General features: G+C 46.1%; 1 protein-coding gene across 1 annotated transcript in view; it reads right to left on the bottom strand.

The window, feature by feature from the left end:
• Positions 1-15,709, bottom strand: part of RPA1 (replication protein A1) — an 86,607-nt gene that overhangs the window by 43,639 nt on the left and 27,259 nt on the right. Inside the window, exons 5-6 of the mRNA XM_040423561.1 lie at positions 14,353-14,441; positions 3,354-3,425 (exon numbers count right to left, since the gene is read on the bottom strand). Of these exons, the coding sequence (XP_040279495.1) occupies positions 3,354-3,425; positions 14,353-14,441 (161 nt within the window). The remainder of the gene's footprint in view (positions 1-3,353; positions 3,426-14,352; positions 14,442-15,709) is intronic.

Genomic DNA, 15,709 nt, shown 5'->3' with positions numbered 1-15,709 from the left:
GATGGCACCGTTTAGGGGAGGGGAATCTGTCGATGGCACCGTTTAGGGGAGGGGAATCTGTCGATGGCACCGTTTAGGGGAGGGGAATCTGTCGATGGCACCGTTTAGGGGAGGGGAATCTGTCGATGGCACCGTTTAGGGGAGGGGAATCTGTCGATGGCACCGTTTAGGGGAGGGGAATCTGTCGATGGCACCGTTTAGGGGAGGGGAATCTGTCGATGGCACCGTTTAGGGGAGGGGAATCTGTCGATGGCACCGTTTAGGGGAGGGGAATCTGTCGATGGCACCGTTTAGGGGAGGGGAATCTGTCGATGGCACCGTTTAGGGGAGGGGAATCTGTCGATGGCACCGTTTAGGGGAGGGGAATCTGTCGATGGCACCGTTTTAGGGGAGGGGAATCTGTCGATGGCACCGTTTAGGGGAGGGGATCTGTCGATGGCACCGTTTAGGGGAGGGGAATCTGTCGATGGCACCGTTTAGGGGAGGGGAATCTGTCGATGGCACCGTTTAGGGGAGGGGAATCTGTCGATGGCACCGTTTTAGGGAGGGGAATCTGTCGATGGCACCGTTTAGGGGAGGGGAATCTGTCGATGGCACCGTTTAGGGGAGGGGAATCTGTCGATGGCACCGTTTAGGGGAGGGGAATCTGTCGATGGCACCGTTTAGGGGAGGGGAATCTGTCGATGGCACCGTTTAGGGGAGGGGAATCTGTCGATGGCACCGTTTAGGGGAGGGGAATCTGTCGATGGCACCGTTTAGGGGAGGGGAATCTGTCGATGGCACCGTTTAGGGGAGGGGAATCTGTCGATGGCACCGTTTAGGGAGGGGAATCTGTCGATGGCACCGTTTAGGGGAGGGGAATCTGTCGATGGCACCGTTTAGGGGAGGGGAATCTGTCGATGGCACCGTTTAGGGGAGGGGAATCTGTCGATGGCACCGTTTAGGGGCGGGGGAATCTGTCGATGGCACCGTTTAGGGGAGGGGAATCTGTCGATGGCACCGTTTTAGGGGAGGGGAATCTGTCGATGGCACCGTTTAGGGGAGGGGAATCTGTCGATGGCACCGTTTAGGGGAGGGGAATCTGTCGATGGCACCGTTTAGGGGAGGGGAATCTGTCGATGGCACCGTTTAGGGGAGGGGAATCTGTCGATGGCACCGTTTAGGGGAGGGGAATCTGTCGATGGCACCGTTTAGGGGAGGGGAATCTGTCGATGGCACCGTTTAGGGGAGGGGAATCTGTCGATGGCACCGTTTAGGGGAGGGGAATCTGTCGATGGCACCGTTTAGGGGAGGGGAATCTGTCGATGGCACCGTTTAGGGGAGGGGAATCTGTCGATGGCACCGTTTAGGGGAGGGGAATCTGTCGATGGCACCGTTTAGGGGAGGGGAATCTGTCGATGGCACCGTTTAGGGGAGGGGAATCTGTCGATGGCACCGTTTAGGGGAGGGGAATCTGTCGATGGCACCGTTTAGGGGAGGGGAATCTGTCGATGGCACCGTTTAGGGGAGGGGAATCTGTCGATGGCACCGTTTAGGGGAGGGGAATCTGTCGATGGCACCGTTTAGGGGAGGGGAATCTGTCGATGGCACCGTTTAGGGGAGGGGAATCTGTCGATGGCACCGTTTAGGGGAGGGGAATCTGTCGATGGCACCGTTTAGGGGAGGGGAATCTGTCGATGGCACCGTTTAGGGGAGGGGAATCTGTCGATGGCACCGTTTAGGGGAGGGGAATCTGTCGATGGCACCGTTTAGGGGAGGGGAATCTGTCGATGGCACCGTTTAGGGGAGGGGAATCTGTCGATGGCACCGTTTAGGGGAGGGGAATCTGTCGATGGCACCGTTTAGGGGAGGGGAATCTGTCGATGGCACCGTTTAGGGGAGGGGAATCTGTCGATGGCACCGTTTAGGGGAGGGGAATCTGTCGATGGCACCGTTTAGGGGAGGGGAATCTGTCGATGGCACCGTTTAGGGAGGGGAATCTGTCGATGGCACCGTTTAGGGGAGGGGAATCTGTCGATGGCACCGTTTAGGGGAGGGGAATCTGTCGATGGCACCGTTTAGGGGAGGGGAATCTGTCGATGGCACCGTTTAGGGAGGGGAATCTGTCGATGGCACCGTTTAGGGGAGGGGAATCTGTCGATGGCACCGTTTAGGGGAGGGGAATCTGTCGATGGCACCGTTTAGGGGAGGGGAATCTGTCGATGGCACCGTTTAGGGGAGGGGAATCTGTCGATGGCACCGTTTAGGGGAGGGGAATCTGTCGATGGCACCGTTTAGGGGGGGGGAATCTGTCGATGGCACCGTTTAGGGGAGGGGAATCTGTCGATGGCACCGTTTAGGGGAGGGGAATCTGTCGATGGCACCGTTTAGGGGAGGGGAATCTGTCGATGGCACCGTTTAGGGGAGGGGAATCTGTCGATGGCACCGTTTAGGGGAGGGGAATCTGTCGATGGCACCGTTTAGGGGAGGGGAATCTGTCGATGGCACCGTTTAGGGGAGGGGAATCTGTCGATGGCACCGTTTAGGGGAGGGGAATCTGTCGATGGCACCGTTTAGGGGAGAGGAATCTGTCGATGGCACCGTTTAGGGGAGGGGAATCTGTCGATGGCACCGTTTAGGGGAGGGGAATCTGTCGATGGCACCGTTAACTTTTACAACTTTTTTTCTGGGGAGAGATAATGGGGGAAAAAGCAGTTTTAAAAAATTCACCATACGGAATAACTAATGTATTATTCTATGGGTCCAAATACATATGTTATAGCACGTCTCATTACGGTGCTGCATACCAAGAGCCAGAATTTATTCATTGTTGCGCTGCAGTAGCTGTGCAAGAGCTTGTTTTTGCAGGGCAAGATGAAGTTTCATTGGTACAATTTCTCCAATTTACTCCTGGAGGAATTTAAAATCAAATCAAAGGTCTATTAGACTAGTCTTAAAGCGAACCTATCACTTCTACTATGGTGCCCTCATTGAGAGCAACAGTGTGGTGGCAGACCTGCTGATTTCTGTGCTGTGATACTTCTGGGCTGGCAGAAAGTAGTGACCTGCTGCACTGCAAGGAAGAGGAGTCCGATGAGGCTTGCTGACCAAACCTCGATGATGGCTGGCAGATTTCTTCCCTAGAAAAAATTGGAAGAAACCGGACAGGCATCGTCAGGTGGCCGGGAAGGGCAGGGGCCTTCATCAGACCTGTCTCTTTAGCAGGGCTGTTGCACGCAGTAGGGTTTGGCATGTTCATATTCTACAAGTACTGACGGCCAGCCCAGAACTGACCACTGAAATCAGCAGGTCCATTACTGATGGCAGCTTAGTAGAGATGACAGGTTCCCTTTAACTCTATACAGATACATTACCAGAGTTTTGTGCAGGCTTGCTAGGAGGTGGTGGAGCTGGAGCAACTGCTGCAGGCTGGGGCGCTCCTTGCCCTGAAAAAAAATAAATAAATAAATAAATAAATAAATAATGAGGTATATAACAGTTTAGAAGCCTTGAGTGAAGACATTAAGGCGGTTATCCGGGATGCACAGTGATCCCGTGTGGAAGCCACTTCTGGATCACATGCGGTGCCGCGCAACCAGGATAACTCCTTTAACAAATTAAGGCACAGGAGTAACAGTAAGCAGCAAACAAGGGCCAACATCCCCACACTGCAAGCAATATCTCGTAGAATAATCAATGTACAAGTGGCACTACTGACAGACGCGAAAGTAGTAATGTAGTCCATCTGCCCTAAATGTCTCATGACACAAGTGTTAAAAATATACTACTACCATATATGTGGGAAAAATGCTATTAATACAAAGAATCACAGAAAATAACTTTCAGATTACAGTAGTAACATGTAAACACCATGTCTACAAGCAACGTCACTTTCTATTTCGAAAGATTACGTGCAAGATGATATATGTCACATCCAGGCAGAAGGCGGTGAGCAACAGATGTATTAGTACGCAGACAAGACAAATCACAGATGAATTCTTGTGGGGCTCAATCAATACATAAAATCACATCCGTTATATAATGAACAGTAGCAGGAATGCTGACTAGCAAAAGAAAACCCAGCAGACTTTGCTAGCTACTCCATTAAATGTGTTAATTACATTAAATTATTATAATCATTTTACTGAGGGGGGGGGGAATATCTTGAATCCCTCCTGGTTTGAAGGTGGGCAGGTCTAGGTCTGAATTCATCAGGCAAGAAATAGTACTCTTCCTTTAAGACCTGTAACCTCTCCTGACAACTCTGATTTAACCCCTTAACGCAGGTGCAGGTTGTATAATACAGCAGGCATCTGTACACAATGAACGGGATAGGCAGCGATGCCAAACCTAGTCATTTAATCCCACAGATGCCACGGTCAATAGCGATCGCAGCATTTGTGCAGTTAGGCAGAGGGAGAGGGCTCCCTCAGACTTCCGATCGGAGCCCCGCAGCTAAATCACAAGGTTACTATCGGTTACCATGACAGCCTCCAGCCTTTCGAATGTTACCAGGCCTGTCATAGTTAAAAGGTTATCCTATGACTAATATAAAAAATGAAAATCAGACATCATTTAGAACATGACTGTCTGTCTAACAAAGCTAGCACCAGCCATGTACCTCACATGGATCCAGAGATCTCCTCATTCATTGCTCTGCTAGATTTATATCAAGCTGAAAGCTCAGGGGCCGTGTCTTATCTGCTGCAGCTCAGGGGGTGTGTCCATGCTCGCCCTATCACAGCTCAGGAGGCAGTTGAAGGATCAAACTGAGCATGTGCGGCCATCTCAGTGAGCAGGTCAAAGAAATACGAAAAAATAAAACAGCAGGTGGCGCTGTACAGATATATTATATTGAATAACTCAGTGGCTATGCAAAATTTTTAATTACAGGCAATTACAAGATTATTCAGATCCAGGTGCTGGTTTGAAAAATGTAGAGTAATTTTCATGAGACAACCTCTAACTGCAAGTAGGGGCTCACGCACATGAACATACTGTCTGCAGGGGTGTCCCTGCAGGCTGAAACCGACAGCACTGACTGGATAAATTCAAACTCTGTAGGGTCACTCACATCTGGTAACACCTAGTTGAACCTGCTGGCAAGGTCATTGATAAACTTTTAGATGCAACAGGAATAGCAAGACAGTTATATGAAAAGATGCACCAGAATTGTTATCATCACATAAGGAATTCCTACAGTTACTAAAATACGTAAAGAAAAGTGACGGGACATCCGGGTTAGGGTCCATTCACACATCCGTGTGTGTTTTGCAGATCCACAAAACATGGACAGCGGCAATGTGCGTTCTGCATTTTGCGGACCGCACATTGCCGGTGTTCCGTTCTATATACCTACCTGTGAGATTTCCCTACTGGCCGACACTGAACATCACCAGCGGTTAGGGTAAAGAAAAATGACGGGCCAGTGCGCAGGCGCGGTGATCGGATGGATGTTCTCAGCTGGACACCGGCCGACACTGCATTGGGAGCCTCACCAGCTGTTAGGCAAGAGAAAAATTACGGGCCAGTGCTTTTTCCCTACCCCAACAGCTGGCGAGGCTCCCAGTGCATGCGCAGTGTTGGCCATGCGCAGTGTTGGCGTACTCTGCTGTGAAATTTCCCTACACCGTCGTTATGCACCTGTGCGGCGTGCCACACCTCCGGCACACCTCCTCACGTCATGTCCGGTGCGGCCGGAAGTGACAAGGGTAGAGAAATCTCACGAGGTAGGGAAGTATAACGGAACACCGCACTAAGAATATGCCTATAAGAATAGGACAGGATTCTATTTTTTTCAGGATCGGAATTGCGGACCCGGAAGTGCGAGTCCGCAATTCCGGATCCGGGCCGCACATCGTGCGGCCCCATAGAAATTAATGTGTCCGCAATTCCGTTCCGCAAAATGCGGAGCGAAATTGCAGATGTGTGAATGGAGCCTTAACGATATCAGTTGTTTATCTATAGAATAGGCTCATTCACTTGAATGGAACCGAGTTGCAGTACCACGCACTGCCACTAAACAATTAAGAGCTTTGCCTGATGAACAATGAAAAAGCAGCGGCGCATATGGTCTCTAATTAGCTGGTCAGAGTGTCGGCCACCAGATTCCCACCAATCTGAAATTAATGAACTATTCTAAGCAAAGGCCATCAATAGGCTTGAGTGAATTGAGCTTCGGATCATAGATTCGACAGAGTTGATCAAAAGTCTCCGTACAGCATTAAAATGTATCAACTCTGTGGATGCAAAATTAGTTTCACCTGAAGTCGCGCAAGACTACGGTGAATGAATTCGGTATTCATTTCTAAATCTCTAAAAACATTTAAAATTCGGAATCCGAAATTGGACCGGCTGGTACCTCAGTACCAAACCCGACTTTGGATTCCGAAGCTCGATTCGCTTAACACTAGCCATCAACATCATAGTTCCAAAAAACGACTTTGTTTTAAACTCATTTAATTGAAATACCATAATGATGAATGCACATTATTATTTCTATCAGGCAGTGCTTCTCAAGCTTCATCCCATAACAGTACTCCAGATGGCGACCAAAATGCGACTTGCGGCGGGGCACAGGAGAGGATCATTCTCTGCCCTGCCGTCGATCACCCTCATAGGCTTCAGGCTTAGAAGCCCCGAAACCTATGAGGTAGTAAATACCCACGCAGGCGTGCGTGATGACATCACAGCTGGCGCATGCGTGATTACGTAATCACGCCTGCCTGCACCGGGACACAGGGAAGCGATGTGTCCGTAGACCAGATGAGGTTGTGGCTTGCATCATGAACGTGGGCGCTGCGGGGGACGCTACCACTGGAGGGGCGCTGTGGGGGACATTAATACTGGGGATCACTGTGGGGGACATAACTGGCAGCATTATTGTGGCACTCTAGAGGAATTTGTAATACAGGGGGCAGTATAAGGGCCATTACTGGGGACTTTTAATAGTGAGGCCCTATAGGGAGCATTACAAGGGCATTTTTTTTTTATGAGGGCACTATATGGGGCATTACTGGATGCACTGGGGGGGCATTTTAATCCTGGGGCACTATAGGGGACATTAATACTGGGGGCACTATAATGGCATGTTTACCTGGGGTAAAATAGGAGATATTAATGCTGGAGCATTTCTATTACAGGGACATAATAGGGGACATTTTTGGGGACACTATACAGGCTTTATTACTGGGCGCACATTATATGGTTTTATTATTATTAATGGGGGCATTTTAGCAGACATTATTATTACTGGAGGAGGGCACTAGGGGGCATTATAATTGCTGGAGGCACCATAGAGACACTGTGTACTGGGGTCACTTTTTTCAGCAGGGGCATTGGGGAGCACAGTGGGCACAGGACTGGTAGAGACAGCAGGACGACAATGTTGGGAAACCAGGGTGGGGAGGTTGTGTTGAAAATCTGGGGAGGCTTACAGAAAAATTAAGAAATGTAACATGTTTTTAACAAACTCTGCAGAGACTAGATGCAGCTGAAAGAATCAGTCATGGCGGTCTGAGTCAAATGGAGAGGAGGAAAGAGAACGTCTACATGACAGGAGATGTCACTCGATGGAAGAGGTACAGTATGTGTTGCTGTAGTCTATGTTTCCTAGTACTGGCAGGAAGTATGCTGTATGTAGAGCTGGCTCACTACTGTGACCTGCGTCTCATCTTCTCCTACAAGTTTTTTTTTTATATTATAATTATATGTATTTAAATTTGGTGGCTAAAAATTTTTCAGTTCAAGAGTCAATGGCTCCTAGGTACCGGTATTTTTTTTTAGTCTGGAGCACTGCATAATACAACGGATAATCTTATTCAGCAGAACAAACATGAAACAGTTTCTACAGCAAGTTAAACCCCTTAAGGACATTTTCACCTTAAAGGGGTTCTCCGGGAATTAACCCCTTAATGCAGAACGCCGCGCATGTACGGCGGGGGATGCATTGCCAGAATGGCACCAGGCTGGTTCTCCTAGGCAACTTGTTTGTGTACTACTCACTGTATTGCAATGCATTGCAGAGGGGGATCAGACTCCCAAAAGTTGAAGTCCCAGAGTGGGACAGAAATAAAGTTTAAAAAAAAAAAAAAAAAAAGGGCTTTAAAATAAAAAATAAATTAAAAAGCCCCTTTCCCTTGATTTTATAATAAGAAAAGAAAAAAAAATGCACATATTAGGTATCGCCATGTCCGTAACGACCGGCTCTATAAAAATAGCTCATGATCTAACCTGTCAGATGAATGTTTTAAATAACAAAATAAAAAAAAGTGTACCTTGCCTCACAAAAAGTGTAATATAGAGCAACGAAAAATCATCTGTACCCTAAAATAGTACCAACAAAACTGCCAGCTTATCCCGTAGTTTCCAAAATGGGGTCAAATTTTTGTAGTTTTTATTTTAGGGGTGCATCAGGGGGTCTTCAAATGTGACATGGCAACTTAAAATTATCCCAGTGAAATCTGCCCTCCAAAAACCATATGGCGTTCCTTTCCTTCTGCACCCTGCCGTGTGGCCATACAGCAGTTTTTTTTTTACCACATATGGGGTGTTTCTGTAAACTACAGAATCAGGGCAATAAATATTGTTTTGTTTGGCTGTTGACCCTTGCTTTGTAACTGGAAAAAATTGATTAAAATGAAAAATCTGCCAAAAAAGTGAAATTCTGAAATTTCATCTCCATTTCCCATTAATTCTTGTGGAACACCTAAAGGGTTAACAAAGTTTGTAAAATCAGTTTTGAATACCCTGAGGGGTGTAGTTTCTAAAATGCGGTCATTTTTGAGTGGTTTCTATTATGCAAGCCTCACAAAGTGACTTCAGACCTGCACTTGTCCTTAAAAAGTGGGTTTTGCAAATTTTCTGAAAAATTTCAAGATTTGCTTCTAAACTTTTAACCAGGGCTGTGGAGTCGGTAGATAAATGTTCCGACTCCTCAGTTTTATGTACTTCCGACTCAGACTCCCCGACTCCTCTGTATTAATATGCGAATGTATTTTATACATTCCTTGAGGGAAAGAAACGCAACCTACCACAGGACTACTGGCTGGGAAGCCAACAGTCTACTGTATTGCACAGTTTAAGCAAAAGACAAACACAATGAAAACAAAGGAGGATCCAGGAAGGGGCATTTATTCTAAAACATGATTTTACTAGGAGAATCCCATAGTCATGTTTAAAGTTTAAGCTAACAATCGGAGTTTACAAGTTTTTATAGCCTTAGCTAAATGACAGCAGTTTTTCCAATGGTTTACAGCTTCAGTCTTGAACTATTGGCCCTCCATTCCCTTCACTTATACAAGTGTCTCACTCTCTACTGTAGTCCTGCAAAAAACATATTTATTTAATCCCTTATCAGTGAGAGGCGAGGTTACACATGGACGCTGCGTTACCTGTAAAAGCAGAAAACAACACTATGGAAAGTATAAGTATTGCAGCTCCTAATTGTGCGTTGCGTGCCATATAGTGAAGCACATGAAAAGCATGCTTCTTCACGGCCACTTAACGTGTTCGTTTTGCGGTTACGTGAGGCACTGCATGCATTGGTCTTTATTCTTACAGTAGAGAAGTCATTAATTATAACTTTTTGTGAATTGGGACATTTAAACTTTTATTTTTATTTTTTTATTCCAATCTAAATTTAGTAGGAGTCGGAGCATTGTTTGCCGACTCTGACTCCAGGTACCCAAAATTTCCCCCCGCCTCCGACTCCGACTCCACAGCCCTGCTTTTAACATCCCCAAAAAATAAAATGCCATTCACAAAATTATCCAAACATGAAGTAGACATATGTGGAATGTAAAGTAATAATTTTAGAAGGCATCACTATCTGTTTTAAAAACAGAGAAATTTAAATTTTAAAAGTTGCAAATTTTTGGACCCAATCTTCTGTCATGAAGTAAAATATCTGACGAGAAAACAATCTCAGAATGGCTTGGATAAGTAAAAGCGTTTCAAAGTTATCACCACAAAGTGACATGTCAGATTTGTAAAAATCTGTTTGGTCCTTAAGGTGACCCGGTCCTTAAAAGGCTTAAGAAAATGAGAATACTTAAATATTACTTTATTATAAATATATTTCCAAATACCGGTGATTAGTTATAATGGCTCATTTTGTCTGGGGAACAATCAGGAAAAACAAAATGACCACCATACTATTAGTACACACAAAACCTGTCCTAATCACACAGCAGGACAAGTTACTTCACAACACTGAGCTAAAGAGCTGCCTCATCCTGCTCTATGCTTGTCAGGGATTATGATCCTGAATATAGCGGATAAGATCTTCAGCTGAATCTCTGTGGGAATGGAGCTCATGAGGATACATGCAGTATAGACAGGACAGACTGTGGTAATGGAGACTGCATACAAGAGCTGCTGCTCATTAGCCACATCCCGCCTCTGTGTATTTCATGTCTCCTCATTAACTCCATTCCTACAGAGATTCAGCTGAAGGTCTGATCTGTATTCAGGATAATCCCTGACAAGTTAGAGAGAAGGATGAGGCAGCTCTGTAGCTCAGTGTTCTTAAGTAACTTGTCCTTCTATGTGATTAGGACAGGTTTTTTTGTGGACCAATTGGATGGCGGCCATTTCATTTCCCGATTGATCTCCAGACAAAATTAGCCATTATACATGATGAAAGGTATTTGGGAATATACACTGCTCAAAAAAATAAAGGGAACACGAAAATAACACATCCTAGATCTGAATTAAATATTCTTTAGAAATACTTTGTTCTTTACATAGTTGAATGTGCCGACAACAAAATCACACAAAAATTAAAAAATGGAAATCAAATTTTTCAATCCATGGAGGTCTGGATTTGGAGTCACACTCAAAATTAAAGTGGAAAAACACACTACAGGCGGATCCAACTTTGATGTAATGTCCTTAAAACAAGTCAAAATGAGGCTCAGTAGTGTGTGTGGCCTCCACGTGCCTGTATGACCTCCCTATAACGCCTGTGCATGCTCCTGATGGTGGCAAACGGTCTCCTGAGGGATCTCCTCCCAGACCTGGACTAAAGCATCTGCCAACTCCTGGACAGTCTGTGGTGCAACGTGACGTTGGTGGATAGAGCGAGACATGATGTCCCAGATGTGCTCAATTGGATTCAGGTCTGGGGAACGGGAGGGCCAGTCCATAGCATCAATGCCTTCGTCTTGCAGGAACTGCTGACACACTCCAGCCACATGAGGTCTAGCATTGACTTGCATTAGGAGGGACCCAGGGCCAACCGCACCAGCATATGGTCTCACAAGGGGTCTGAGGATCTCATCTCGGTACTTAATGGCAGTCAGGCTACGTCTGGCGAGCACATGGAGGGCTGCGCGGCCCTCCAAAGAAATGCCACCACACACCATTACTGACCCAATGCCAAACCGGTCATGCTGGAGGATGTTGCAGGCAGCAGAACGTTCTCCACGGCGTCTCCAGACTGTCACATGTGCTCAGTGTGAACCTGCTTTCATCTGTGAAGAGCACAGGGCGCCAGTGGCGAATTTGCCAATCTTGGTGTTCTCTGGCAAATGCCAAACGTCCTGCACCGTGTTGGGCTGTAAGCACAACCCCCACCTGTGGATGTAAGGCCCTCATATCACCCTCATGGAGTCTGTTTCTGACCGTTTGAGCAGACACATGCACATTTGTGGCCTGCTGGAGGTCATTTTGCAGGGCTCTGGCAGTGCTCCTCCTGTTCCTCCTTGCACAAAGGCGGAGGTAGCGGTCCTGCTGCTGGGTTGTTGCCCTCCTACAGCCTCCTCCACGTCTCCTGATGTACTGGCCTGTCTCCTGGTAGCGCCTCCATGCTCTGGACACTACGCTGACAGACACAGCAAACCTTCTTGCCACAGCTCACATTGATGTGCCATCCTGGATAAGCTGCACTACCTGAGCCACTTGTGTGGGTTGTAGACTCCGTCTCATGCTACCAATAGAGTGAAAGCACCGCCAACATTCAAAAGTGACAAAAACATCAGCCAGGAAGCATAGGAACTGATAAGTGGTCTGTGGTCACCACCTGCAGAACCACTCCTTTATTGGGGGTGTCTTGCTAATTGCCTATAATTTCCACCTGTTGTCTATCCCATTTGCACAACAGCATGTGAAATTGATTGTCAATCAGTGTTGCTTCCTAAGTGGACAGTTTGATTTCACAGAAGTGTGATTGACTTGGAGTTACATTGTGTTGTTTAAGTGTTCCCTTTATTTTTTTGAGCAGTGTATTTATAGTAAAAAAAACATTTAAATATTTTCATTTTCTTAATTCCTGGAGAACCCTTTTTTAAAGGACCAGGCCAAATTTTGGAAATCCGACATGTGTCACTTTATGACAGGGGTGCACAAATTTCTGCTACGATACCCCAATGTCATGTTTAAAGGAGATGTTTTAAACTGGATTAAGATGAACGTTCTTTTGCCCCAGCCAGTGAACAGTTACATACAGTAGCTTGCAGTGGTATATAGGTAACGGGGGTGGAGTAGACTGCCTATAGCAGGCATCCTCAACCTGCGGCCCTCCAGCTGTTGTAAAACTACAACTCCCACAATGCCCTGCTGTAGGCCGATACCTGTAGGCTGTTCAGGTATGCTGGGAGTTGAAGTTTTACAACAGCTGGAGGGGCGCAGTTTGAGGATGCCTGGCCTATAGAGTGGCACACTGTACATCAAAGCCTTCTGTCTGGGAAAACTTTCACGTTAATACAGATCTGCATATATTTGCTCCCATTGCTTATACGGTGCAGATCCCACTGTGTTTTCCCCTACGAAAGTTCCAGGCATAGACACTAAACCTCCCACTGGTGTCCACGGCAAGAGTGAACTTCAGACTGGTATACCACAAAAAAATTAAAAATAAAAAGGTATGAAGTAGCTTAGTAGACAGCACCATTCCATCCTGCAGAGTTTTTTTCCTACAACTCCTATCTTTCGCCACATCTTGCGGATCGTGGACCCATTAAAGTCAATTTTGCCCACATGCGCAGCACGGGGAGCACATAGCCAGAGCCCGTATATTGCAGACCGGCCATTTGTGGTCCGGAATAGGGGGACAGAGCCCTTATGTTCGCCTGAAGAATAAGCCCTTAGTTCATAGATCATCGAAGCAGCTAAGGGAGGCAGAGAAGGACCTTATGTGGATGCATCTCAGGAACAGAGTATGCGACACCCAGATGGTAAAGCCCTGCCAGTGACACTTTCCCATCACAGAGCGGGCACATGCCATGATAAAGGCCACATAGATCAGCGTCCGCAGCTCACCTCCTCACCACCTTTCTTCCCCCTCTAAACATCCACCTTGGTAGACAAATGCTTGCAATTCCAGTCATATGGCAACAAGGGTATCTCCATGCATGCACCGTGCCTATGTAAAGTACTGCAGGCATACACCCCCAACAAAAACCCGCATACCCCACCTTCATGCACAGCATCGTTACCACCGTTCACCTTCAGAGCCCACAATAGCAAGAGACATTTTCCTGTCACCCAGACAAAGCTTTCTGGCACAATATGCAGGTCAGGGCCCTGGAGGCAGTGTCAATTGTTTTATTCTGTCCCGAGTCCCATTATATGTGAGCAGGATAACCAAAGCACCCGCATTTCAGTATCCACTCGAAAACTGCCTATTTATGAACAGATGATCACTATGCATTGATCCGACTGTGGGGAGAGGGACTGAACATGTGCGACTAGCAGCATACAGCTCAGTAGATGGACGTGCACATTGCTATATACTCTGAACACAAGATGGCACCATACTGTGTCAGTAAATCTCAACTTTTCACCCAATTTTTTTTTTTTACATATAAATGGCAAATATGCTTTATTTAGAGTCCATCTATAAAATGACATGTAAGGCCTCATGCACACGACAGTTGTTGTGGTCCACATACAAGCCGCAGTTTTGGCGGCTCGGATGCGGACCCATTCACTTCAATGGGGCTGCAAAAGATGCAGACAGCACTCCGTGTGCTGTCCGCATCCGTTGCTCTGTTCCGTGGCCCCGCAAAAGAATATAGCATGTCCTATTCTTTTCCGTTTTGCGGACAAGAACCGGTATTTCTACAATGGGCCGTCTGTTCCATTCCGCAAATTGCGGACAGCAAAAAACCGAACGGTCGTGTGCATGAGGCCTAAAGGTGGGACAACCCCTTTAGCCTTTATCATCAGATTTGGTACAGTTGTATTTAAGGTTTTTGTTTCCTGGCGTGGGGGGGGGGGTGAACAACTGATATAATGCAAAAACATATCCCTTATTTTGGATAAAATTCGGTTTTGGGCCAGTCAGGGCGTGACAGGGGCAACTACCTCTTGATTTTCCAGAAACTATATTAACACGTAGACATAATGGGGAGCCAGTACTAAAATCATTACCATCATTGTATGGTTGAGGATTTCCAATCTTTCCATAGACAGAATCCGATGACTTCAACACATCCAATTCCATTATAATAATCACTCTCCTAAATAAACAGATAAGACATGGGAAACGTAGGTTAAAAGAGGAAGGGGGGGGGGGGCGGAATGCTTGGATAGTGGGAAACATGTTACACACAATTGGTCACTTATACACACTTGTCTTTAAAAGTGTTTGTCCAGGATTAGATAAAAAAAAAAAAAAAAAATTTTTGCCCACAAACAGAACCTCTCTCGTCTTTGGGCTGCGTGTGGTATACTGGTTAAACACCTTATAGTGCAATATCAGACACGGCCCATGGACAAGGTTGCTACTGTTAATGGAAAAAAGATCGGCCACAAATCGCCCACTTTTTTTTTTTACACACACAATATCTATACACCCATCTGGATGAATATATATCCTTACATGCATAATCTACTATTTGTGAAAACCATGGCATGTTATAACATCCCAGCATGCTTCCATTTTCAAGCATATAAAATACACTACATTTTTATACTTACTGAAAACACCTTCTCTCGCTTTCAATGGACATAAACCTTGCCACTAGGAGGCCAACACTGGGTGGAGAAAACCATATTACTTACCGGTAATTTCCTTTTCATGAATCCTCCATGACGGCATTACCATAAGAGATGACCAGCCTTCAACCCCAGGTAGGGACAGGAAGAAGAAAATTTGACCCTCCTACGGCTCCTCCAAACACATTGACACTAACTACTTCCTATACATATTTTTTAAAAAATATATATATTTTTTCCCTTTTATCCTCCACAACGGCATTACCATGAGATATACCAGATTAGAACATTTTAGGGAGGGACTATAGCCTGCAAAACGTTCCTACCAAAGGACAGGTCTTGACTGGCATTAGTATCGACTAATGCTTGATAAAAGGTGTGTGGACTTGTCCACGTAGCCGCTTTGCAGATCTGCTCTATAGATGCATTTGCTTTTTCAGCCCAAGATGTTGACACTGACCTCGTAGAGTGGGCTCTCAGAGTTTTTGGCGGAACCACTCCGGACAGAAAACGAGCGAACGATAATCTCTTTCTGCCTGTGAAAATTGGATACAACCTTGGGTAAGAAAGTTTCATCCAGTCTGAACACTAATCTGTCTGGAAAAACCATGAAGGTTCAACTATTTTTAGAGCCTGAATCTCACCTCCTCTGCGCGCAGAAGTAATGGCCACTAAAAATAATGTCTTGACAGAGATATCTTAGAGACGCCTCAGACAGATTCCAAGGAGATACAACTGGTCTTAGGGAAGGCCTCAACCTATCCTCTCCTTTGAGAAAACAGATGATCCT

This window comes from Bufo bufo, chromosome 3 (genome assembly GCF_905171765.1).
Source record: "Bufo bufo chromosome 3, aBufBuf1.1, whole genome shotgun sequence".
NCBI lineage: Eukaryota > Metazoa > Chordata > Amphibia > Anura > Bufonidae > Bufo > Bufo bufo.
Note: the sequence above shows the minus strand (reverse complement) of the source record. Positions and strands in the feature narration are given on the sequence as shown.